General features: G+C 40.9%; 2 protein-coding genes across 4 annotated transcripts in view; one reads left to right on the forward strand and one right to left on the reverse strand.

The window, feature by feature from the left end:
• Ylpm1 (YLP motif containing 1) overlaps nucleotides 1-25,840 on the reverse strand; it is an 81,977-nt gene that overhangs the window by 52,039 nt on the left and 4,098 nt on the right. For all 3 annotated transcript variants that reach the window (XR_005974816.1, XM_041657972.1, XM_041657973.1), the window contains exons 2-4: nucleotides 14,211-14,447; nucleotides 12,991-13,170; nucleotides 11,231-12,198 (exon numbers count right to left, since the gene is read on the reverse strand). Coding sequence is in view for 2 of the 3 variants with exons in the window: in XM_041657972.1 (XP_041513906.1) it covers nucleotides 11,231-12,198; nucleotides 12,991-13,170; nucleotides 14,211-14,447 (1,385 nt within the window). In the remaining variant the exon portion in view is untranslated. The remainder of the gene's footprint in view (nucleotides 1-11,230; nucleotides 12,199-12,990; nucleotides 13,171-14,210; nucleotides 14,448-25,840) is intronic.
• On the forward strand, nucleotides 21,934-22,953 carry LOC121452136 (thioredoxin, mitochondrial-like). The gene is made up of 2 exons (XM_041657974.1): nucleotides 21,934-22,503; nucleotides 22,929-22,953. The coding sequence occupies exon 1, from the start codon at nucleotides 21,996-21,998 to the stop codon at nucleotides 22,494-22,496; it is 501 nt and encodes a 166-aa protein (XP_041513908.1). The 5' UTR covers nucleotides 21,934-21,995; the 3' UTR covers nucleotides 22,497-22,503; nucleotides 22,929-22,953.

Consider the following 25,840-nt stretch of genomic DNA (forward strand, 5'->3'; position numbering starts at 1 on the left):
AGCTGCATCTGCGTTGTGCACCTAAACCCAGTTCAGGTGAAGAACAATAACCCCCATGCGCCCTAATGACTCAATCACTTGGCAGGTCCTAACAGGGGGAGGGGATGTCATATGGGAACTCACAAGGGAGGCTCCTCCAGGAACATGGTGGCCCACTCTCTACACAGACTTATGTAAATTGACTATAGGGGTCCCCAAACCCTGGGACCTTGAAGGATACTTTGATACCTCTAGACCACCCACAGAGGCTTCCCCTCCAGGACGATGGGTTCTAGATCCATGGCGGGGATGTAGTAGTCCAGACAGAAGAGCTATGTTAAGCTCCCTATCCTTCTATGTTTGTCCTGGGCTCCATCGAGATCGGAGCCTGAACCCCACCTATGGGGGAGTTATCATTTCTTTTTTTTTTTTTTTTGGTTTTTTTGAGACAGGGTTTCTCTGTGGTTTTGGAGCCTGTCCTGGAACTAGCTCTTGTAGACCAGGCTGGTCTTGAACTCACAGAGATCTGCCTGCCTCTGGGAGTTATCATTTCTATTGTAAAACCTGGGGATGTGAAACCACTGGAGACACCTATTGGAAACCCTCCTCTTCCTGGGATTACATCTCAGTTGGGGCCAACTATTCGTACTCAGATTTCTCCAAGTAGAAGGAGCTGAGCCAGGGAGCCTGCCAAGGCTGGTGCCACCCCCTGCAGATAAATTTTACTGAATCAGGGAAGAAGGCTACGGGTTGGATATCAGGATATTATTGGGGACTTAGGTTCTATAAAGAAAGGATAGATGACGGTATTATATTCAAGATCAGACAGAAGATTGAAAGTCTAACAAGACGGTCCATAGGGCCCAATCAGGTACTGACTAAACAGGGTCCCCCAGCCCTAAACCCCCCAAGAACTCAGGAGGGATCCACTAATAAGACCACAACTCCCAGCCCCTCGCCTGGGGCAAACATGACTTCCCTGACCCTTCCGTCCACAGGACAGAGATTGCTTAACCTCATATGAGGGGCATTCTTTATGCTGAATCAAACGAACCCCAACATGACAGAATCCTGCTAGCTTTGCTTAGCATCAGGACCTCCTTATTAGGAAGGAATTGCAGTATCCGGGGCTTTTAACAACACCACCAGTCAGGAGGCTTATGTTTGGGGGACTAATCATAGGCTGACTCTTACTGAGGTTACAGGTGTAGGTACATGTCTGGGAAATCCACCGGCTGCCTACAAACGTTTATGTAATGAGACTCTTAAGAGCCCTAAGACTCCTGACACCAGGTACTTGGTTCCCGGTTTAGGTAAATGGTGGGCTTGTAGTACAGGCCTGATACCTTGCATGTTGACATCGGTTTTTAATAACATCAAAGATTACCATGTGTTTGTACAATTGGTACCTAGAGTCTTTTATCATCCAGCTAACATGCTTGAAGATGAGTTTGACAAGCATCCAACTTGCTTTCGACGAGAACCTATTTCTCTGACACTAGCAGTAATCCTGGGCCTTGGGGTAGCTGCTGGTGTTGGGACAGGTACCACTGCCCTAATACAGGTCCCTCAGTACTTCAATGAATTAAGAATAGCCATGGATGAAGATCTGAGGGCTCTAGAGCAATCTATTTTCAAACTTGAAGAGTCATTGACTTCCCTTTCAGAAGTGATCTTACAGAATAGAAGGGGATTAGATTTGTTATTCTTAAAAGACAGAGGATTATGCGCTGCTCTCAGAGAAGAATGTTGTTTCTATGTGGACCATTCAGGAGTAATTAAAGACTCCATGAATAAGTTTAGGGAAAGGTTAGACAAAAGACAAAGACAGAGAAGCACTTCAGGGATGGTTTGAGAGCTGGTTTAATAGATCTCCTTGGATGACTACTCTGATATCTTCCCTTATGGACCACTCCTAAATTTGCTTCTGCTACTGATTATAGGTCCATGTATATTAAATAAACTAATTACCTTCATTAGAGAAGGAATAAGTGCTGTTCAGATTTTGATGTTATGCCACCAATATAGCACTTTACGAGGTCAAGAAGAGACTAAAATCTAGTTCTATGATTAGAACTAGGTACTAGACAAAGCGGGGAGATGAAAGACCCGGATAAATCCAGACTCCTCTAGCAGGAAAAAATAGAGCCAAAAATCTAGGTTAGCTGGTTCAGTGACTCTGTTTCAGTAACTAGCTGAAGATAAAGTTAGATTATAATCTTGAGAATAATCTTGAGAAACAGAGAGTTACCCCCTTGTGATGATCACTGGTATTTTCGGAATTTTCAATGATCACTGGTATTTTCGGAATTTTCCAATGATGCAGTCCCTACCCACTTTGGATTACTGGGTTGTGGTTTCTTCCCTTAAATGCCCCTTCTCCAACAGCTACTCGGGGTCCAATGCCTCTCCGTGTGAGATATGAATCTCGGCCCCAGCGCTGATCCCTGTCAATAAACCTCGTGTGATTGCAGCAAGGACGGTCTCTCATGAGTTCCTGAGGGGTGGGGGGATCGAGTTATCCGAGACTTGAGCGAGAGTCTATCCACATCCACACGGGGGGCGGGGAGGGGGTGTCTTTCAAACCTATGGTTCAAATGACCCTTTTACAGGGGTTGCATATCAGATATCCCACAAATCAGATATTTACATTGTGATTCACAACAGTAGCAAAATTACAGTTACAAAGAAGCAAAAATAATTTTATAGCTAAAGGTCACCACAACATGAGAACAGTAGTAAAGGGTCGAGGAATTACGAAGGTTGAGAACCACTGGCTAGAGATTAGACTTGGTGGTTAAAAGACTTGCTCTTGAAAAGGAGCCAGGATCAGTACCCAAGACCCATATGGTGGCTCATGACCACCTATAATTCCAATTCCAGATCTGATACCATCTTCTAAACTCCAAGATCACCAGGCATAGAGTCTGGTGACACAAGCCTTTAATCCCAGTATTCAGGAGACAGAAGCGTGTTGATCTCTGAGTTCAAGGCCAGCCTGGTCTATTAGAGTTCCAGGACAGCCAAGGCTACACAGGCAGACCTTGTCTCAACATCCCCACACCTCACTCCCCAAAAGCAACAGACACCATGCAGCAAACATATATGCAGAAAAGCATACATACATACATACAAGACAAAAAAAAGAAACACCCCCCAAAAGTCAAAGATATCATTAACTTTAATGCTCTGCTTGTATACTCTGTACTAGCTAAAAAAATTTAAAAATAGTCATAGCTAAAGATAAAAACATATTTCATAACAGCTTTCCTCCTAGTTCTACATATGAACAAACAGAAATTTTAAGTTTTAAAATATAGAATAGGGTCAGCGGGAAAGCTCAGCAGGTCAATGTGCTGGCCACTAAGCCTGAGTGCTATCTTTGGGACTCACTGATGGGAGGAAAGACCTAATTTCAGCAAGTCCTCTAATCTCCACTCCCTCACATAGCCACAAATAAATGTTTAAAAAAAAGTGTATATTGTCTTGTAACTATCATTTGGGTTCATTGAATTCTTTCTTAAATTTATAAAAATTGAGATCTTGATGATTTTCCCCTATATCCTGAACTACTCCATAATTTATCACTGACTTGAATTCTCATCATAATGTCAATATTTCTTAATTATGCTTAAAAAGACCAGAATAAGAAGACAACCACAACAAAAGGAATGGTCTAAGACAATGAAACAAAGGTAAAATAAAATGTTATCACCGTAGAACTGCCCAAAATATTATACTCTGCTTTTGGGCTTCATTAAGCCAAATAAAAATTTAGATTTTCATTTTCCAATTATAGTAATGAAGAGAAGAAAACTAGCACATAAAGTTGTTTCAAAATTATTACAACTGGGGAGCTAAAGAGACAGTTCAGTGGTTAAGAGCACTGGTTACTCTTCTAGAGAACTTGTGTTAAATTCACAGCACCCACGTGGCTCACAAGCACCTGTAACTGCAGTTCCAGAGGATCTAACACCCTCTTCTGGACTCTACCAACACCAAGTGTGTATGTGGTTCACAGAGACACACTATAGATAAAACACTCAGACACATAAAATGGTTTTTTAAATTACTGGAATAATTATTTTAATTATTAGAATCAAAAAATATACACAGAGAGAACAGCATTCCAGGCTCTAAAACATATTCAATTTCTTATATAAGTGAATTTGTAAGTCTTCAGATGACACTATTGTAGATGAATTTTCTTAAGCTCAAGAACTGATAAGCAAACAATTCTATCTACCTACCTATCTATCTATTTATCTTTGTGTATGGGTGTTTTGCCTACATGCATGTCTAAGAGAGTGTCTGATCTTGGAACTGGAGTTACAGACAGCTGTGAGCTGCCCGAGGGTACTGAGAATCAAACCCAGAGCCTCTGGGAGAGCAGTCAGTGCTCTAAACTACCTAACATCTCTCCAGCTCCAGCCCCCTTTAACAACAATACATTTTAAAAAAGATTTTATTGCCAGGCGGTGGTGGGGCACGCCTTTAATCCCAGCACTCGGGAGGCAGAGGCAGGCGAATCTCTGTGAGTTCGAGATCAGCCTAGTCTACAAGAACTAGTTCCAGGACAGGCTCCAAAACAACAGAGAAACCCTGTCTCGAAAAACCAAAAAAAACAAAACAAAACAAAACAGATTTTATTCATTTATTATATATACATTGTTCTGCCTGCAGGCCAGAAGATCTCATTACAGATGGTAGTGAGCAGGGAATTAAACTCAGGACCTCTGTAGCTATGTATGGAGCCAGTCCTGGAACTTGCTGTGTAGCCCAGGCTGACCTCAAACTCACAGATATCTGCCTGTCCCTGCCTCCTGAGTGCTGGGATTAAAGGCCTGCACCACCACCGCATGACCCAACAATACCTTCTTAAGGACAGAAGATATACAGTACACCACCAGTTAGTCATTAAATAGGAAAGACCTTTAACACATATTCTGTGGCAAGAATTTGGACCATCTTGATTTGCTAAAAGGTTACATGACATTTATCTTTTATGATTTTATGTGTCAAACTATTTTATACAAAGTAAATTTACTCTTTTAAAATGCTTATTAAAATGTAAAAGCTGGTTTTTTACCATCCTTTTCAATTTTTCTGTAAATCACCTTAAAATTTAAACTAAAAAGGGTTCACTAAACCTAGATGGTCAACAATGACACATTTTCTGCTATAACGGGTAGTTAAAGTGTAGACTGAGAAACCTACAATAGTGGAACATGAACTGTTTCTAGACTATATTACAAACTTCTATAAATCAGTAAGAAATAAAGTACATATTCTAATGAAAAAAGCCTCGAATCAGCATCTCATACAAGAGGAAATGTAGCCCACTAATAATCAAATGGAAAACAGTATAACTCTACCAGGTATCAAGAAGTGCAAAATTCCAACTATTACCACAATAATATTAACATCCACCAATGCAACTTACATTTTGAAAGTTTAACAATACTAAGAGTTGACAAGGAGGTTAAAAAATAATAACAAAACAACAAACTCTGACATAATACTAGTGAAAAGAAACTGAAACCACCTCTTATCTACCACTGTAGAGCATATTCAGACCAGAAGACCCTATGACCAAACAACTCCAATCCTTTAAGTAAATTATAGTATATCCACACAATGGAAAATTGTGTAGGAACAAAAATAAACAAACTACCTCAACACGAACAACGTGGATGAGTCTGACAGTAACATGTCAAGTGAAAATGACAAACTCAAAAAGTACATACAGCATGATTACAACCTACACATAAAAAATAGCTAAACAAAATCATACGCATGCATTCAGGCGCATGTCAAGATTTATACAGCGCCAAAAGACACATTGCAGGCCAGTGAGATGGCTCAGTGGGTAAAGGTACCTGCTGCCAAACCTCAAGACCTGAGTGCCACCCCTGGGGCCCTATAGTGGAAGGAGAACCAACTCCCACAGGTTGTCCTCTGACTTTCACAGTTGGCTGCAGCAAGTACACATGCATACACAAATAAAAACAGAGTAATAAATGCAATAAGAAGACAGGTTTCAGCATTTTTAATCATAACTGTATTAGAATAAACAGATTATGGTAAAATCATATTAATGGGCTATTCCCCAGAAAGGAGAATGTTACACATGATACAATCTTACAACAGAATATCAAATGAAAGACACCATAGTCAAAGGAGTATATAAAGTATCCCATTAACAATAAAGCTCAAAATAGGCAACCTGCGGTTTAAAAGATAGTACAGTGGTCATCTTTGGGCTGAGGGGAAAATGACTGAGGATTTTTTAAAAATTAGATTTATTCCTTTTATGTGTGTTTTGTCTGTATGTATGTTGTGTACTATGTGTGTGCTTTGTGACCACAGAAGTCAGAAGTGGATCCCCTAGAATTAGAGTTAAGATGTTGTGAACCACCATGAGTTCAAAGCCAGGTCCTCCTCAAGAACAACAAAGGCTCTTGACTACTGAACTATCTCTTTAGACCACTGAGGAGGACGATTTAAACATTAGTCATTTTTACTTCTTGATCTGAGTAGTAATGACATGAACATGTCTTTGTGAAAGTTCACAGAGCTGTGTATAATAACCTGGTACTTTTCTACATTCACTTTCAATAGAAAGCGTCATTATTGAAAAAACTGGCCAGGCGGTGGTGACACACACCTTTAATCCCAGCGCCCGGGAGGCAGAGGCGGGCAGATCTTTGTGAGTTCGAGACCAGCGTGGTCTATAAGAGCTAGTTCCAGGACAGGCTCCAAAGCCACATGGAAACCCTGTCTTGAAAAACCAAAAGAAAACAGGAAGAAGGGAGTTTCAGCATGTTGATACATGCCTATGACCTTAGCCCTCAGGAGACTGATGCAGGAGGATCAAGAGTTTGTAACTACTCTGGGCTACATAATGAATTCCACATCAACCTGAGCTAATCTGTCTCAAGAGATGAAACCACATCAAACTAAACTAATCAAAAAAAGAAATCAAGTTGGGGCTGGAGAGATGGCTCAGCGGTTAAGAGCATTGTCTGCTCTTCCAAAAGTCCTGAGTTCAATTCCCAGCAACCACATGGTGGCTCACAACCATCTGTAATGAGGTGTGGTGCCCTCTTCTGGCCTGCAGGCATATGTGTAGGCAGAATATTGTATACATAATAAATAAATAATTAAAAAAAAAAGAAATCAAGTTGCAGTTGATAAAACTATACATAAGTAGAGCAACACAAGCAGCACTGACCAAGACTTCAGCAGACTAAAATGGTTGCTCAAACCCAAACAGATCAAATGCTAAGAGTTAAGTGTAAAGTCTTTGGAAAACAAAACTACACATATTCACGATGAGACACCAGACTTAATACAAATGTAAATACCTGATAAGAAAAACTGATGTTTAGTTCAAAGCAAGTCAATACAACTGAGTAACCAAAAACAAGTCAAACGAACACAACAAAAACAATTAAAATACGTAAGTAGGGGCTAAAGAGATAACTTCGTAGTTAAGAACACTTGCTGCTCTGGTAAGAGTAACAGAATCTGATTCTCAGCACTCCTGTCAGGGGGCTAACAGCCACTTAAAACTCCAGCCTCAGGGGATCTAATGCCTTCTTCTGGCATCTTTGGGTACTTGTATGCATGTAACATTCATATAAATATAAATAAAATACATTAAGTGCAAATAAATATTTTTAAAATGTATGTACACAATATATAGAATTAGGTTGTAAATAGGCACACGATCCTTCAGTCCCTAAGTGTTTATTCTGAAGGAGCCTAACTTATCACTGGCCCTTAAAAAAATATCAGGAAAAGGCTAAAACCAAAACCAATAATTGTGCAAATAATTTATATGTCTGCAAGTGCAGAACAGTTACGATAAGAAAGTCTTCAGTATCTGCAGAAATACACTATAGAAAAGGAGTAAGATATTCCATTCTGTGTTGCTCCACAGAGGCAGATCTAGAACCAGCAGGTAGACATTATGGAAACATATTTAAATTAAATGGCTAAAAACCTTTCTAAAACACTCTCAAAGTTTTATATATCAATGTCCCGTTATTAGCATGCCAATATTCAATTACAGTCCATCAACTTCTTGCCATAAAGAAAATACACTGGACTTAAAAGTGGATCAGAAGGCTGTGGATTCTAATCTCATCTCAATAAAGTAATGCTCTGGGACAATTTATTTACTCTTTAAATATTTTCATAGATCTTATTATTTATTTGTGCTGTGTATACCTGTGCAGGCACATGCAGACACAGCATGCATGTGGAGGTCAAGACCAAGCTGCGGAATCAGCTCTTTCTTATACTGTGTAGGTTCTGGGGATTAAACTCTGTCATCAACATTTGGTGGTAACCACACTGCACATTTACCAGTGAACAACGTCTCACTGATCCTGGTAATTCACTTATAATGACCCCAAATCTCAGCATTTTCCATCTACTTAAAGTCATGAAATCACTGAGAGATGATTTATATAATAGAGGTGATGTGTACAAGACCTATCACAACAAGCTAACTTACAACATGAACATAATTTGCCAGCCAGAACTACAATAGATAATTCCTAAATTTCTAACACTAAGATTATTAATTATATCTCTGAAGTATGAAAAATTAAAATAGGTCCTATTTGGTAGGCAAGAAAGAAAACATGAGAGGAATCATGGGAGCTTGAAACACATGAGGTGCTAAGAGTACACTTTTCTGTCTGCTGAAAGGAACGCTCAACCCAGGAGACAGACATGAGTTCAAATCAACAAGATGAGTTATACTGCAAATAAACACGGTCATGAACAGTATGAGTCTGAACAGTATGAGTCTGAATGGCAGCACTCAATAGTGCTTGGCTCTATTCTTCCAGTCATGCAATTCTCACTTAGCTTCTCACAACCTTCGCAGCTCCAGGCTGTAAAGGATGATGTGAAATAACTCCCCTAGCTTCACAGGTTATTTAGAAGAGTCCCTAAGATAAAAATGGATATAAAGTTTCTAACATGGCTTCATAGCACATAGAGGAATTCATGTTAATTATGTTACTTTTTCTTAGTTTCAATTTTGGATGAAATTTTGTTCATGTTAGTTTCAGAATTTTAAATTGAGGAACAAACTAAAAAAACTCATGTCTTGTTTTCTTTTGAGACAAGGTCTCATGTAGCCCAGGCTGTCTTCAAACTTACTCTATAGCCAAGGACTAGCTCTACTGTCTTAATCATCCCACCTCCACCTCTCAAAGGCTGGGACAGGAAGTATGTACCACCATACTCAGAGTCAATATGCTGCTGGGGAACAAAGCTAGGGCTTTAAAAAGGCGAGGTAAGCATTCCGCCAACTGAGCTACATACCCAGACCACACTTGTTTTTTTTTTTAAATATTAAAGTAAAGCTTTATCTTGGCCTTAATCTATTGACACCAAAACCAAAACTAAGTAATACATGTAAGTAGCAAAAAGCAAATTATAGCTGCAAACGCCTTTAATCCCTTTAAGCACTTGGGAGGCAGAGATGGGCGAAGATAAGCATAACTCTGTAAGTTGGAGGCCAACCTAGTCAACAGAGTGAGTTCCAGGACAGGCTCCAAAGCTACAGAGAAAAACCAGAAAGAAAAAAGAAATAAAAGGGCAAATTATAAAATATTCAGTATAATCTTATATTTATGATATTTTAAATCTCTCAGTAATTGAATTAAATTATACACATTTTTCTATATTATAAATTTGGTATAACGAGTATGGTATGCATTTCTACTATTCTTCTGTCTGGGGAAAAAAACCTGATTAAAATATTTTTCCAGATGGATGTGGTGGAACACACCTTTAATCCCAGAACTTGGGAAAGAGAGGCAAGTGGATCTCTTGAGTTCAAAGTCAGACTGTTCAATATAAGAAGTTTCAGGCCAGTCAGGGTTACAAAGCAAGACCTTGCCTCAAAAAAAATTTCCATAGAAAACTTGTCATACATGTTACCTTGGGAAAAAACTAGATTCTCCTAAGTTTGGAAGCATAGATTTAACATGTCTGTTTTGAGAGAGACTTGAAATGTAGACCAAGCTTGCCTCACTATGTGGCCCAGGCATATGACCCTACCCCAGCTATCTCTTTTTTTAAAGTTACGCTCTGTATATATGTGGTGCTCAAATACCTCTGTCCATATGGAGGTCAGAGAACAATTCTGCAGCAGTCAGCTCTCTCTGTCCACTATGTGGACCTTAGGGCTAGAACTCAGGTCATCAGACCTAGCAGCAGGAACCTTTAACAAGCTCACAGCTTAGCTCTTGAAGACCATGCCCTGCTGAATTTAATGCTTTTTAAGAAAAACAAAACAGCAACCATTTTTTTTTTCTTGTCTAACTATGTATGTGGTCTAAAGAAAAGACAGACATCTCCCAAATTAAGAAAATATAAAGGATGTAAGGTTCTACATTTGGGGAACAAGAGAGGGGTAGCAGGGATTTTGTAACTTTTGTTCTGTTAATTGCTGTGAGTACAAAGCAGGAAGTTGACAGGCAACACAAGCCCTTATCCCAGCACTGAGGATGCAGAGGCAGGTGAGCTCTTGAGTTCAAAGCCAGCCTGCTCTACAGAGTGAACTCCAGGACAGCCAGGACTACACAGAGAAACTCTATGTCAAAAATAAATAAATAAGTTTAAATTTTAAAAATAAAAAATCAGGAACTTGGCATTTGCAGAACAAATGGTTTTCTAAGAAGTCCTATATACCCTTACACTAATCTAGCAAATGGTATCTACTAATTCAATTATTTGTCAAGTAGACAAAAAACAAAACCCATTCTTTATCTCTCTGTCTTTTCCTTTCTGTTTTATGAGGCAGTGTGTCATAGAGGGCCTGGGCCTGGGCTTGACTTATTATATAGTTCAGGATAGCCCTGAACTCCTAATTCTCCTGCCCCTACTTCCCAAGTGCTGGTGGGATTAGAGTACACCACTATACCTAGCTTACAATATATTTCCAAGGCTGAAAGTCAGTAAGAAGTGATCAGCATTATGCTCAAAATATAGTCATTCTTGACTGTTCTAGCCACAGCTAAGATAAAAGTAGTTACACATCAAAGAATCAGGGACATAAAATCTTTTCTAAATTACATCACGCTGAATTAGCAAATACTAACATTTTTACTGTAAATATGCTGTGTATATAAAAGTATAAAGGAAACACAAAAATTGTACAGATTAGTCTTTTGATTCCATTACAGTTTATATAACATTAGGTAAAATAAGAAAGCTGACTTACCTGGGACCTTTTGGACCTTCCAAGAAACCGCTTCTAGGAGAATCTGGAAGTGGTCCGCCTGACCTCACGGGCATGTCCTTAGCAGTAGAAACAGATTGAGATGGAGCAGCTGGAGGTTCGCCAAGTCCTTGCTCTGATGAAAAGGAACCGAATGCCTTGTTCAGAGGTTTGGAATTCAGTTGTTCTGACTGAGATGGAGGGTGATAAGTTGAAGGTGGCTTTGAACCAAAAGACATAGGTGTGGAAAGCAGTGCTTGTTGAGGATTCTCTGAGACCTGTGAGCTTTGGGAAGCGGAGGCTGGTGGAACTGGGGCTGCTGTTAACTGAGGAGGCATCCCTTGAGGAACTCCAGGAGGAGGCATTCCTGGAGGAGGTGTCGCTGAAGATAACGGTGGGAGGGGCAGAACAGGTGGAGGTGCCCCAGAAGAGAGAGATGGTGGGGGGAGGACTGGTGGTGGCCCTGCAGAAGAGAGGGAAGGTGGGGGGAGGACTGGTGGTGGCCCCGTTGAAGAAAGAGGTGGAGGCATCCCAGGTGGGGGCACAGAGGTTGGTAGAGAAGGTGGCATTACAGGTGGGGGCATGCCAGGTGGTGGTAAGGTAGTAGGTAGAGCAGGGGGCATCACTGGTGGTGGCAAGGATGGAGGTAATACTGGAGGGGGCATTGTTGGTAGAGGTGGAGGCATCTGAGAATATGGGACAAACGGAGGTGGCATTGACATGTTCCCCAGATACTGGTTCTTCATATTCTGGAATGAATTGACTTTCTCCTGGAGGTAAGTCTGAGTGGCTTTCATATGTCCTTGCCATGTTTTCCACTGCTTCTCATACTCCTGAAGCTGATCTTTATGAGGATAGGAATGGAGCTGTTCCTCCCACAGCTGAAACTCTCGCTCCCACTCTTGGTAGAGATGTTGAAACTGTTGCTGCTGCATCTCATAATGTCGCAACTGCACATCTAGAGACATGGTCTACAATAAAGGACAAAAATTCTTTCAAGATAGCCATGTAAGAATCAGTCCTAGCTTACAACATCAATGAATCAAGAATACACAAAACTTTAGGAAATTAAAATAAAAATATTTCCCAGGGGAAGATAAAAATTGCTAGATCCTTCAGTAATGACCATTCTTCTTCCCTTGAGCTATTTAAACAATATCTCACAACTAGAAAACCCAACTGAACCCTAAGGCAAATCACTATCTCAGCAATGAGTATTTTTCAAGATTTTACTGTTACTAAGGACTAAGGATTGTTTTAAGAATTTGAAAGAAAAAAAAGAGGCCAAAAATCCATTACTATAACATAGACACAAGATTATACCTCAAATGTGCAAGACAAATACCTAAGTCATTTTATCACTTATGGTATACTGCTTAGGGTGCGTGTGTGCGTGCATGCGTGCATGAGAGAGAGAGAGAGAAAGAAAGAAGGAGGGAGGGAGGGAGGGAGATGTCTGCCTAGGGCCTTTTGGTGAGTTATATGCTTCTCCATTTTTTAGACATATCAAATTAGCTCACAGTTATATAAAAACAAGTCTTAAATGTCTTAGCAACAGTACTCTAAGAGATACATTCTATCAAACCCTTCCTCCTCAAGAGATTGCATCACAACCACCCTTTCCCACACCCTCAACAATATGAAACATCTATTTGTCAATACTAATTTATCTTCAGTTTTTCATACTTTAATCTCTTTTGAGTGTAAAAATCCTTTCCTCATTCTTGGGATGTTTCCTGCCTGCTTATTTTAGAAACACTCACCTGTATATGTGGTGAATGCTGGATGACTTGCTGGTACTGCTGCAGGATCTGCTGTAACTGAGTATGTTTCTGCATTATTCCCTGATACTGAAAGCCAACTCGATGCTGCTGGTGCTGTTGCCAGTGTGCTGCTGCAGCCTGCAACTGCTTTAACCTAGCATCCTCTTCTGGATCTTCAGACTAAAGGTAAGAGAAAACAAAAATTTTTCTAAGTCATAAAATAGCAACCAAATCAAGTCTAGAATCCCTACAACTCAGGCTGACTGCAAAAATATATTTAGACAAAATACGAAGCCCTATGCCACATCTTTACTAGAATAATAATTTATTCTTTATAAACAGGACAACCATTTCCCCAACAGAGAGTGAATCTACAATTATATAGCATCTTTCAACCTATGAGAAAACCCTCCTTCCTTCCCTTTCTCCCTTTCTTTATTCCTGTCACATTTCACCAGAAAAGTGAAAGTTAAATGTAGCTCAATAAGTTGAGAGAACAGTATTTGACCTAACATGGGAACTCTCCACACCACAGTCACTATGCTTTATGTGATAAAGATGGTCACTGGTTTTTTTTTTAAATATTTATTTATTTATTATGTATACAATATTCTGTTGTGTGTCTGCCTGCAGGCCAGAAGAGGGCACCAGATCTCATTTCAGATGGTTGTGAGCCACCATGTGGTTGCTGGGAATTGAACTCAGGACCTTTGGAAGAGCAGGCAATGCTCTTAACCACTGAGCCATTTCTCCAGCCCAAGATGGTCACTGTTAATGATTTTAAGACAGTTACTACTACCTGAATATATGCATTCTGGAAATGAGTAAATTAGTACAGAATGATTAGCTAACCTGTCCAGAGTCACCACCATTAAACGGCAGTGATTAGTTTACCTGTCAGGGTCACCACTAAGTGGCAGTGTTGGGGAGTTTACCCTAAAAGCTACAGATCTAAACTACTGCCCTATACTATAATTATAAATACATCTGGGCATCTTTCTTTTGTGTTGAGACACTCCATTCAAAAGAGTATCTAATTCTTCACTTTCAGTCAACTCCCCAAAATCCCTCTGCTAAACCTTATTAGCTGACATCTGATTACTTTAGAAGAGGAATTTTATAGGTACCTAAACACATAACATATATGTCCACTTATGACAAAAGTATTCATAAACAAATCAAACAAAACTTAGACGACTGAACAAACACTACATAATCACCTGGGTTTCCTCAGGTGGGAGCGGAGGTGGTGCTTCTTCATTTGGAGGTGGTAATGGGGGCTCTTCAGCTGAAAGAGGCTCTGACATTTGACTGGTAGCAGGCACTGGAACATCTTCTTTTATGGTTTCTGGTACATCCTTTGCTGTGACAGGACCCTTTTTGTGTCCTGGAAAATGCACTTTTGTCCTCTGTTGCAAACTAAGTAGATGCTGTCGATACCAATATTGCTGCTGTTCCTACAATACAAGCCATATGTAAGAATTTTATTTTATTTATTCCATGTTTGTGTATTTGTGTGTGGGCACAAGCTTGCCACAGTGTGTGGAAATCAGAGGACAATTTTCAGGAGATGGTTCTCTCCTGCCATGTGGGTCCTAGGGGATCTAACTGAGGTCATCAAGCTTGGCAACAAGCACCTCCCTGTTGAGTCATCCCTCTCTGGCTCATTTTAAAGAATGGTAATTAATAATCACAGATCTCTGCATGTGGTGTTGACAGAGCTACATTTATATGTGTTCATATATCTAATAGGAAAACAAAGCTGGACTGAAAAAGGAAAGTTAAATAGATGGAGAAAACTTTAAGTTCTTCCCCAAAATTTATAAATTTAATTTATCAATTAAACCATACATCATAGTTGAACATGCTTCTGGTCTTTTTCCCTCGAATGGAAGGTACTGAGCCTAGGGTTTCATATAGGGCAGGCAAGTGTTCTACCACTAAGCTACAGAACCAGATCTCTTACTCTTTTAGACAGACTCCCAGTAAATTGTCCAGATTGGTTCTGTACTTGGTCTGTAGTCCCAACAGGTCTAGAACTCATGGTATTCCTGTAGACGTAAGTCACAAAACAATCCCACACCAGTTTGGAATTATGATTAATAAGAGGGTTATTTAAGGGAAAAACTTACAAATCACTGTCCTAGACAACAGCCCTCTGCACATCCAGGAATAGAGTCTAGTAGCAGGAAGCAGAGGCAGAAGCAAGACAGAGAAAGAGTGCACACACGCGCGTACATGCGTGCATAGGGCTACCACAGCTTTTTAAAGCAAAAGAGACCACGCATGCCCAAGTGGGCTGGTATCTTAAAGACTATTGGCTGAAAGAGCAGAAGGAGCTCCGCAGCATATTCCCATCTCAGCCTACCCCAGCCACAGACTCCTGAGAAGCTGGGATTATAGGCCTGCTACTGCACCCAGCTAGCACACACTTAACAACAACAAGAAAAACATGCTTCTGGAGGCTTGAGCAATTACAAGGACTAGGTTCAGTTCTCAGAACCATACGACTCCAGTTCCAGGGGATGTGATACCCTAGTCTGACCTCCCTTGGCACCGAACACACATGGTACACATATGTACACCCAGGCAAATCACTGATAAATATCAAATAAAATAAACCTAGAACAAAAACAAAACAAAACAAAGCAAAAAACTAAACTAAACAAAAAGCCAAAAATAAAAAACTAATTCTTCTGAGGCTGGGTGTACTGACATACACCTTAAATTCCAGGAACTGAAGGGTTTTGTCAGGTTCATGTGTGCAAGTTTGGGGCTAGCCAGAACTACATAGTTAAGACCCTATCTTGAAAAGAAGAGAAGAGTTGGGTGGTGGTGGTATGTGCCTTTAATCCTAGTACTTGGGAAGCAGAAGCAGGAGAATCTCTATGAGTCTGAGGGCAGTCTGGTCTACAGAGCGAGTTCCAGGACAGGCTCCAAAGCTACAGAGAAGCCTTGTCTGGAAAAAACAAAACAAAACAAAACAAAACAAAAAAAACGCAAAAACGGGCTGGAGACATGGCTCAGCCATTAAGGGCTGGGCTCACAACCAAAAATATAAGAGTTCGGTTCTCAGCACCCATGCCTGTCTTTCCAGATACCATTAAACAACAACAACAACAAAAAAACAGGTTCATCATTCACCTTAAAAAACAGACTCAGGGTCTGATAATGCAGTTATCAGTTGACAGAGTATTTGCTTGCCAAGCATGCACTTAAGTCCTGAGTTCTATTCCCAGCACGGAATAAAACCAAGAGGGTAGCATATGTCTATTATCTTGGCACTCAGGAAGTGGAGGCAGAAGGATACGAAGGTTATGAAACAGCAAATAGGATAAAAGCCTAGTTACTTAAGTTTGATCCCAGGAATCTGCATGTAACAGAAGAGAACTGGCTCTACTAAATTGTCTTTCAACTTTCACATGCACCACAGTACATGTGCCCATATCCAGACAGACACATGGTGTGTAGGAGGTCCTTCTGTCTATGTGTTGCTGTTATTGGTTAATGAATAAAGAAACTGGCTTGGCCTATAGCATGGGAGGAGGAAGGCGGAGTCAGAGAGAAATCATGGAGCCACTAGAGACAGACGCTGGAAACTTTACCGGGAACTTTACCCGGTAAGCCACAGCCACGTGGCAATACACAGATTAATGGAGATTGGTTAAATTAATATATAAGAGTTAGCCAATAAGAAGCTAGAGCTAATGGGTCAAGCAGTGATTTAATTAATATGATTTCTGTGTGATTATTTCGGGGCTAAGCGGCCTCCCTCCTACACACACACACACACACACACACACACACACACGTGCACTGGATTTCTTAAAAGGTTAGAAGTTCAAGGTCATTATGTTCAAGCTTAATAGCAGCTCAATATAGTAATTTTTTTTTTTTTTTTTTTTGGTTTTTCGAGACAGGGTTTCTCTGTGGTTTTGGAGCCTGTCCTGGAACTAGCTCTGTAGACCAGGCTGGTCTCGAACTCACAGAGATCCGCCTGCCTCTGCCTCCCGAGTGCTGGGATTAAAGGCGTGCGCCACCACTGCCCGGCCTAATATTTTGTTTGTTATCTAATGAAGTTTGCATAAAGATCAGAGTGCAGAGCTAAGCTACTAGTTAGCCATAGAGGCCAGGCAGCTGGATCTCTGTTGAGTTTAAAGCTACCTGGGCTACACTAGATTGATCCAGTCTCAAAGAGCTCACACCTTTAATCCCAGCACTAGGGAGGTAGAGACAGGAGTCAAATGGCTGGGTAGAGAGAATATAAGGTGGGAGGAGAAAGGAGCTCAGATGCAGTCTGAGGATTCCTGGAGACAGGATCGCCTCTTCAGTCTGAGCATTGGTAGAGGCAAGAACTCTCTGGTAGGGCTGGAGAGATGGCTCAGTGGTTAAGAGCATTGCCTGCTCTTCCAAAGGTCCTGAGTTCAATTCCCAGCAACCACATGGTGGCTCACAACCATCTGTAATGAGGTCTGGTGCCCTCTTCTGGCCTGCAGACATACACACGGACAGAATATTGTATACATAATAGATAAATAAATATAAAAAAAAAAGAACTCTCTGGTAGCTGACTGCTCCACTTTTCTGATCTTCAGCATTAACCCCTATATCTGACTCTGAGTTTTTATTATTAAGACCAATTAGAATTCGAGCTACAGTAAGATTAGACAGGTCTACATGGAGAATCTGTCTCAAATAAGGAATGCAGAGCTAGAGACAGTGCTAGTAGTTAAGAGTACTAGTTACTTTTCAAAAAAAAAAAACCTGGATTTTTAGTACACATGTGGTGGACCATATTCATCTCTAACTCCAGTTCCAAAGGTTCTGATACTATCTTCTGGCTTCTATGAACACCTGGCATCCACATGGTTCACAGATATTTATGTACCCAAAACACCCATATACATAAAATACTTTTTTCTTTCTTTCTTTCTTTCTTTCTTTTTTTTTTTTAAACAGGGTTTCTCTGTGTAACAGTTAATGGCTGTACTAGAACTCACTCTGTAGACCAGGTTGGCCTCAAACTCACTGAGATCCACCTGTCCCTGCCTCCCAAATGCTGGGATTAAAGATGGGCCACCACTGCCCAGCAAAATAATATTTTTTAAAAAGGACAAAGATATGAAAAAGCAAAGCAACTGAAACCAAGAACACTCTTCATTTTTATTTGAGAGAAATTGGCCTCAAACTCTTGTCTGTCTTCTGATACTAGCAATGGAGCCTGGGTTACCATATGTGCTGGCTGTTTCAGGTGCTTAAAGGATACAAAGATGCCAACTCTTTCACAAGTTAAAAGTTGTAGCTACAAACAGGAAGATCTATAGATAAAATCCCTGTACTTCCTGCCCCGTGGGTGGATGAGTGTTAGCCAGAAATTAATGTCAAATACCTGGCTTTCTCCACTTTATTTTTTGAAACAGGGTCTCTTATTGAACCTGGAGCAAGCCAATTCTGCTAAGCTCTGGCTGGCTGGCTGGCTGGCTGGCTAGCAAACCTAGGATCTTCCTATTTTTGCCTCCTCCGTATCTGCTGGGATGACTGGTATCTACCACACTGGCTTTTACATGAGTACTGGAAGAAGGTCCTCATCTGCCCATGAAACAGGTACAGATTCTTTAATAAAGAACCCAACCTTTGCTTATGCCTCCCATCGTCATCTTAGATCCAATCCAGAATGTAAGCCCTGTTAGGGTTTAAGTATTTGTTGATTCACTGATGGTATGCTTTGTTGGTCATTTTCTATTTATTATAAAATCTATAAGCAAGAAACAAAACTAATCAGTCTTACCATTAGGTTTCAGCATATTTCTCAAGTTCTACAATGAATGAGAATGACAACACTCAGAAATGTCCTCAGTGACCTCAGGAGAAGAGTGATTATCTCTCTTTTAGAAAGGAAGTGCTGGGCTGTGGTGGAGCACGCCTTTAATTCTAGCATTTGGGAGGCAGAGTCAGGCGGATCTTTGTGAGGCTAGCCTGGTCTACAAGAGCTAGTTCCAGGATAGTCTCCAAAGCTACAGAGAAACCCTGTCTCAAAAAAACCAAAAAGAAAGAAAAAAAGAAAAAGGAAAACGTCATGTCTGGTCTTGCTAAGAATAGACGAGGAGCCACTTCTTCTGAATGTCCAGAATATAAGATAATTTCATGTCTTGGTTTACAGATGGAGGAACATCACAGCATATATGATTACTTTTACAGACTGAATGGGAGTTGGAGAGAATTCAGCAAGTTAAGCATTTATTGTGGAAATACAAGGGCCTACATTTGGATTTACAGCACCCATGTAAATGCAGATGAGCATGATAACTCACTTATAATCCCAGCACTTGAAAAACAAACAAGCTAGCTAGCTAGACTAGCCAAACCAGAGAGTTCTGGGTTCAATAAGAGATTCTGCCTCTATATATGTGGTAGAAACCTGAAGAAGACACACAACATCAACTGCTAGCTTCCACAGCACATGAATACAAGCACACACACACTACCATCACTACCATCCAAAACAGAGACTGAAGGAAGGGATCTGAGACATAATGAACTATTTGCCACAAATATTGTTACTAATAAAGACATTGATTTATTCAGGTAGCACTTACTGACTACCTGCTACTGGCAGAACAATAAAACCAAGGAAAATGGTTTTGCAAGGAGGGTCTGTGTCTGTGTGTGCATACAGAATAATATTGTAAAGTTACTATCCCTGTCTAGGTTATTACCAACACCCGAAGTAATGACTATTCTCTGTGCAGATCTTAAGATGATGGGGAAAAAAACTTGCATATTCAATCAGACATCTACTTTTGAAATTGATTGAAAATAACTATTTTTAAAATCATGACATTCATATTCTCCCTTAGGAACTAAGGTCACCAGGTAAAGTTTAGAAAAGAATGTGCCTTTACTTCATGACTTTCTCTAGGTCCTGCCCTCACTCTCTCTTGCTCCCCTTTGGTTACAAGTGTCTTGAAAGAGTGTCTACTCACCATCCCATCCTCACTTTCCATCACTCCTCAAATCAATGCAATATGGCTTCAGTCACTATGAAACTGCTCCTGCCAAGGTCAATAATAATCTACATGTCAGTAGGGTAAAGATAACCAGAAATCTTCATCTTGCTTGACCTCTTGGCAGTACTGGACACATCTGGCCACTCTCTGCTCCAGAAAGTGTGTTTCCTTCACAATCTAAAGCACTGCTCTGTCTTGTCTTTTTGTCCACTCAATTTGACCTTTCTCCACTGGTTATTTGGATTGTGATTCTGAGGCTAGCCACAATGTTCTCTAGTCCCCATTCTTACTCTGCACACACACTCCCCCTGAGGAGCTTATCTATAATATATCTTAAAATACCATTTTATACGATTAATTCACCAGATTCAGATTTGCTTCCGAACTCTATGTCTGAATTTAACTTTCACATGAATATCTCCATTTGGAATTTATGCTCAAGGACCTCAAACTAAATATGCATAAAACTTAACTCATATTTTCTTCATCATCCCTAAGCCTTTCCTCCATTCTCCTCTAGGCTTTCCTAGAGGTACTATTAACCACTCAGCGGTCCACCCCTAAACCCACAAATCCTTGATGTCTCCTCCTTGCTATGACTACTCGAGTAATTTCCAACTGGATGGATTCTAGCAGCTAAACATGTCTTAATCTTTCTGTTCTTTTCATTTCCACTAAAACCATTCATATCCAAACAACTACTACTACTACTAATTCCTGGATTACTTAACAACTATTTACCCTAAATCATTCTTTTTTTTTTTTTTTTTTTTTTTTAAATATTTATTTATTATGTATACAATATTCTGTCTGTGTGTATGCTGCAGGCCAGAAGAGGGCACCAGATCCCATTACAGATGGTTGTGAGCCACCATGTGGTTGCTGGGAATTGAACTCAGGACCTTTGGAAGAGCAGGCAATGCTCTTAACCTCTGAGCCATCTCTCCAGCCCCTCCCTAAATCATTCTTTTGCTTTTCAGTTTTACTCTCCACACTGAAAACAGAGCACACTTTCAAAATCACCAAGCCACGGGTTGGAACGACGGCTCAGAAGTTAAAAGCACTTGTTGCACCTTCAGAGGACCTGGATTTGGTTTTTCAGCACCCACATGATGGTAACAACTGTAGGTACCTCCAGTTTCAAAGAATTCAACATCCATTTCTGGTCCTTTGCAGGCAAGGCATGTATGTAGGAATGCGGGCAAAACGTTTAAATCTGTTTTTAAAATTTCAGGACTAGAGTGATACTCTGGTTAAGAGCACTGGCTGCTCTTGCAGTAAAACCAGGTTCGGCTCCCATCACCCACATGGTGGATCACAACCATCTGTAACTCCAGCTATAGGAGATCTAATCCCCTCTTCTAGCTCCACAGATGCCAGGCATACAGGTGATGCACAGATATACACACACACGCAAAACACCCACACACATAAAATAAAAATAATTTTAAAAAGTTCTAAATGCCAAACGAGGATGGGAGGTACAGTTCAGTGGCACAGTGATTGCCTAGTATGTTTGTGCACCACTAAAATAAAATAATCATAATCATTGTATCAGTCTTGCCTATATAAAATCCCTCAGTGGCTAAATACCGCCTTTGAAATAAAATCTTCAAGGGGCTGGAGAGATGGCTCAGTGGTTAAGAGCATTGCCTGCTCTTCCAAAGGTCCTGAGTTCAATTCCCAGCAACCACATGGTGGCTCACAACCATCTGTAAAGAGGTCTGGCGCCCTTTTCTGGCCTTCAGGCATACAGACAGAATATTGCATACATAATAAATAAATAAATAAATAATAAATAAATAAATATTTTAAAAAAATCTTCAGCTGGGCGGTGGTGGCGCACGCCTTTAATCCCAGCACTCGGGAGGCAGAGGCAGGCGGATCTCTGTGAGTTCGAGGCCAGCCTGGTCTACAAGAGCAAGTTCCAGGACAACAGGAGTGCCCTTGACGGGCAGGCCGGCTGGGCTGTGGTCCCTCCGCTCGAGCTGCCGGGAGATGGCTCAGCGGCTTCTCCTGAGGAGGTTCCTGACCTCGATCATCCCCAGGATGCCCCCTCAGGGTGGGTGGGCTCCCCTCACCCCTAGAACCCAGCAGACCCCACAGCACGGTCATGGTGGTCTGCCAGGAACGGCCAGCCCAGCCCGTATGTTGCACACCACCAGAGTCTGCTCAACGACCTTTAATGTCCAGGACGGACCTGACTTTCAAGACAGAGTTGTCAACAGTGAGACTCCAGTCGTTGTGGATTTCCATGCGCAGTGGTGTGGCCCCTGTAAGATCCTAGGACTGCGGTTAGAGAAGATGGTGGCCAAACAGCATGGGAAGGTGATGATGGCCAAGGTGGACATTGACGACCACACAGACCTTGCCATCGAGTATGAGGTATCAGCTGTGCCTACAGTGCTGGCCATCAAGAATGGGGACGTGGTGGACAAATTTGTGGGCATCAAGGATGAGGACCAGCTGGAAGCCTTCCTGAAGAAGCTGATTGGCTGACAAGCAGGAAAGAGTCATGGCTGCCCTTGCTTGCTGGAGCCTGTTTGGGGAGGAGCCTAGTAGAAGTCCCTGAGCTGTCATCCTTCCTGCCCCACCCCTGTCTTGTCCCCGTGGGTCCGGCCTTTGGCAGCAGACCTCCAAACTAGAAGCCACCAGGGCTGCAGAGCCAGCTCTCAACCAGGGTGGCCAGCAGGGGAGCAGTGCTGCTGGCGTGGGGGCATTCTGGGCACCTCCTGCTGTCTGCTCCTTCGAGGGCCTGTCCTTATTCCCCCACATGCTAGAAGAGCCTGGGCAGGCTCAGTCCCCATCAGCAGTCCTCTGAACCACCAGCCCCCCTCTCCCGCCTCTGACACTCTCTTCTGCCCCAGTTTGAAAACAGAAACCAGAAGCTGAACAAGCGAGAGTAATGTGTGATTCTCTCATTTTTTGTAGGTCTATAATAAAGAACTTTCTATGAAAAAAAAAAAAAAAGAGCAAGTTCCAGGACAGGCTCCAAAACCACAGAGAAACCTTGTCTCGAAAAAACAAAAAACAACAACAACAAAAAAAAGAAATAAAATCTTCAAAGAGCTTCCCCCTATTACATGCCTATTATCTTGAACCTGTGCCGCCAGACACCCTTACTGAACATTTTTTTTGGATAATTCCTACCTACCTTTTAGGTTTCATTCATTCATATATATTCTTTTTTTTTTTTTTGAGACAGGGTCTCATGCTGTCTTGTTGTAAAAACTAGCCTTAAACTCTGATGCTCCTGATTACTAGGAGAATGGGGTATGCCACTAGGCCCAAGTAATTATCACTTTATAAAGGTAGCCACTTTAACTAGGCTAGAGCTTCCAGCTACAGCTACGGTCACTCATTTAAAAGATACCCATTCTTCACGTTCAATGTATACAAATCACTGTGGATACAGCAGCATGTATGAGTGTTAGTACAAGTCTGTAATCCCAACTCTCAAGAAGACAGAAGGATCTAGAGTTCAGGATCATTCTTGGCCATGTACCAAGACCAACTTGGGCTACAAGAGATACTGCCTCAGGGCTGGAGAGATGGCTCAGAGGTTAAGAGCACTGACTGCTCTTCCAGAGGTTCTGAGTTCAATTCCCAGCAACCACATGGTGGCTCACAGCCATCTATAATGAGACCTGGTGCCCCCTTCTGGCATGCAAGCATACATGGAAGGAATGTTGTATACATAATAAATAAATAAATCTTTAAAAAAAGGAGATACTGCCTCAAAAAATCAAAATAACAATAATTAAAAACTTTTTTTGGGGGGGGCGGTTTAAGACACAGTGTCTCTAAGTAGCCCTAGCTGTCCTGGAACTCACTTTGTAGACCAGATTAGACTTGAATTTAGAAATATACCCACCTCTGCCTCCCAAATGCTAGGATTAAAGGCGTTCCACCAACCTCACCTTTTCTAGTTTCTTATAGAAAAGTCTAATTATTTTACACGTTCTAATCCCATGGCATCCTGCATTTCTCCTTAATTATTAAAACAAAACACACCGATACCAAGTACCTCTACTTGGTACTCCACGTCACCATTTTATCTCTAGCACCAAGACAGGATTTCACACTAGATGCCACCTCTATAAACTACACTCAATGTCAGCACTTTACACGAGTTATTTGGAGAACGAAAGAATAAAGCCACAACTCATGAAAAAGACTACTATACACTTTAATTAGTCAACCCATTAAAAACAGAAAAGCTAATCTTCACAATGAACAGATCATGAAAACATCAATGCTTTACTCCAGTATCTAGAAAACACATGGGAAAACAGCCAAGTATTGGTCCCTATACTAACTGTATTTCTAATAAATAGCTCTAGCTCACAAATACAAGTTTTCTTCACATAATTTCATATACTAAGTTAGGAAGAAATTGCAGAAGGAATTTAAAATCACATTGCTGAAAATGCCAATGAAATAATTTACTTATGCAGAGACCATCAATGGGTGAGTCACCAAATGCAAGACTGACAGAAGTTCAACAGTGAGGGACCAGACTGCCCCCGAGCAAATCCACTGACCAAGCTCAGCATCAGAAGAGTGGGACAAGCAAGCACTCTCATGTCGGGCACAAATACAGACCACGCAACACTTACGCACTACACTTGGCAAATAACAACTTGAACTTCAGCGTAGTGTTTTGGAGCTAACATCTAATTTATAAAAAGAAAATAGAAGACGTAGAATGTAGGATGATCTAGAGGACGACAGATTTCTCATCAAATTCAGGGGTATACAGTAAAAAAATAAAATAGGAAACTTTGTTCTAGATCAAGGGTCCTCAAAGAAGGGTGGCTCTTCCCTCCAGAAATGATGGTGATGTATCTAGCAAGTGGGCCATTGTTAGAGACATTAGTAACCAGTCTGCAATGAACAGGACAAACATCCCTCAACAAAAAGGTCCCAAATGTTTATAGTTTTGAGTCTGAAAAACCCTAATCTACACAGTAAGAATCTTCTATTTATCCTTGGATCTTAATTTAAACAAATCAACAAAATATAACTGACACAGGAAAATTTTAATAAGGAATTCCTTTGAATTCTGCTAGAATGAGACAAGAGGGAAATCTAAAGGGATTAAGTGTTAGACGATATAAAAAAGACTTACACTTTTATAATGTGCTTAACCTAAAAAAGATCTTGGTTCAGCCTGATGGTGCATGTCTTTAAGGTAAACAGAGGCAGACAGATTTCTTTAAGTCAGAGACCAGCCTAGTCTACTCTACATAGTTAGTTCTAGGCCTGTCAAGGCTACACAGTGAGGCTCTGTTTTATTTTTTAAGAAATGAAAGGTTGCCTCCACCCCCTTTTTTCTTTCTGTTTAAAGCTAGGCACCTGAGGCCTGAAAGATGGCTCGGCAGGGAAGGACCTTTCAGAGAGCCAGACCCCACAGGTGGTCCTCTGCTCTCCACGTGGACACAGCAGCACATGTACACCCCTCCTCTCCTGCCACACACACAATAAATAAAATGCAATAGAAAAAAAACGTTTTTGCTGGGTAGTGGTGGCACATGCCTTTAATCCCAGACTTGAGAGGCAGAGGCAGTTGGATCTCTATGAGTTCAATCTGGTCTACAAAGCAGATTCCCAGGACAGTCAGGGCTGTTACAATGAGAAACCCTGTCTCAAACAAACACAAACAAACCAAAAACAAAAAAACAAAAAAAAAAAAAAACCAAACAAACAAAAAATATGGAAACACTGGAGATAAGGATGTAGCTTTGTAGTACAATACTCAATTAGCATGCTCAAGGCACTAAGGGCTTGATCACAGTATGGAAAAAAAGGAAAAAAATGACCATTAAATGGCAATCTAAGAT

Source organism: Microtus oregoni, unplaced genomic scaffold (assembly GCF_018167655.1).
Source record: "Microtus oregoni isolate MIOR12 unplaced genomic scaffold, Mior012 000009F_ref0000495, whole genome shotgun sequence".
Classification (NCBI taxonomy): domain Eukaryota; kingdom Metazoa; phylum Chordata; class Mammalia; order Rodentia; family Cricetidae; genus Microtus; species Microtus oregoni.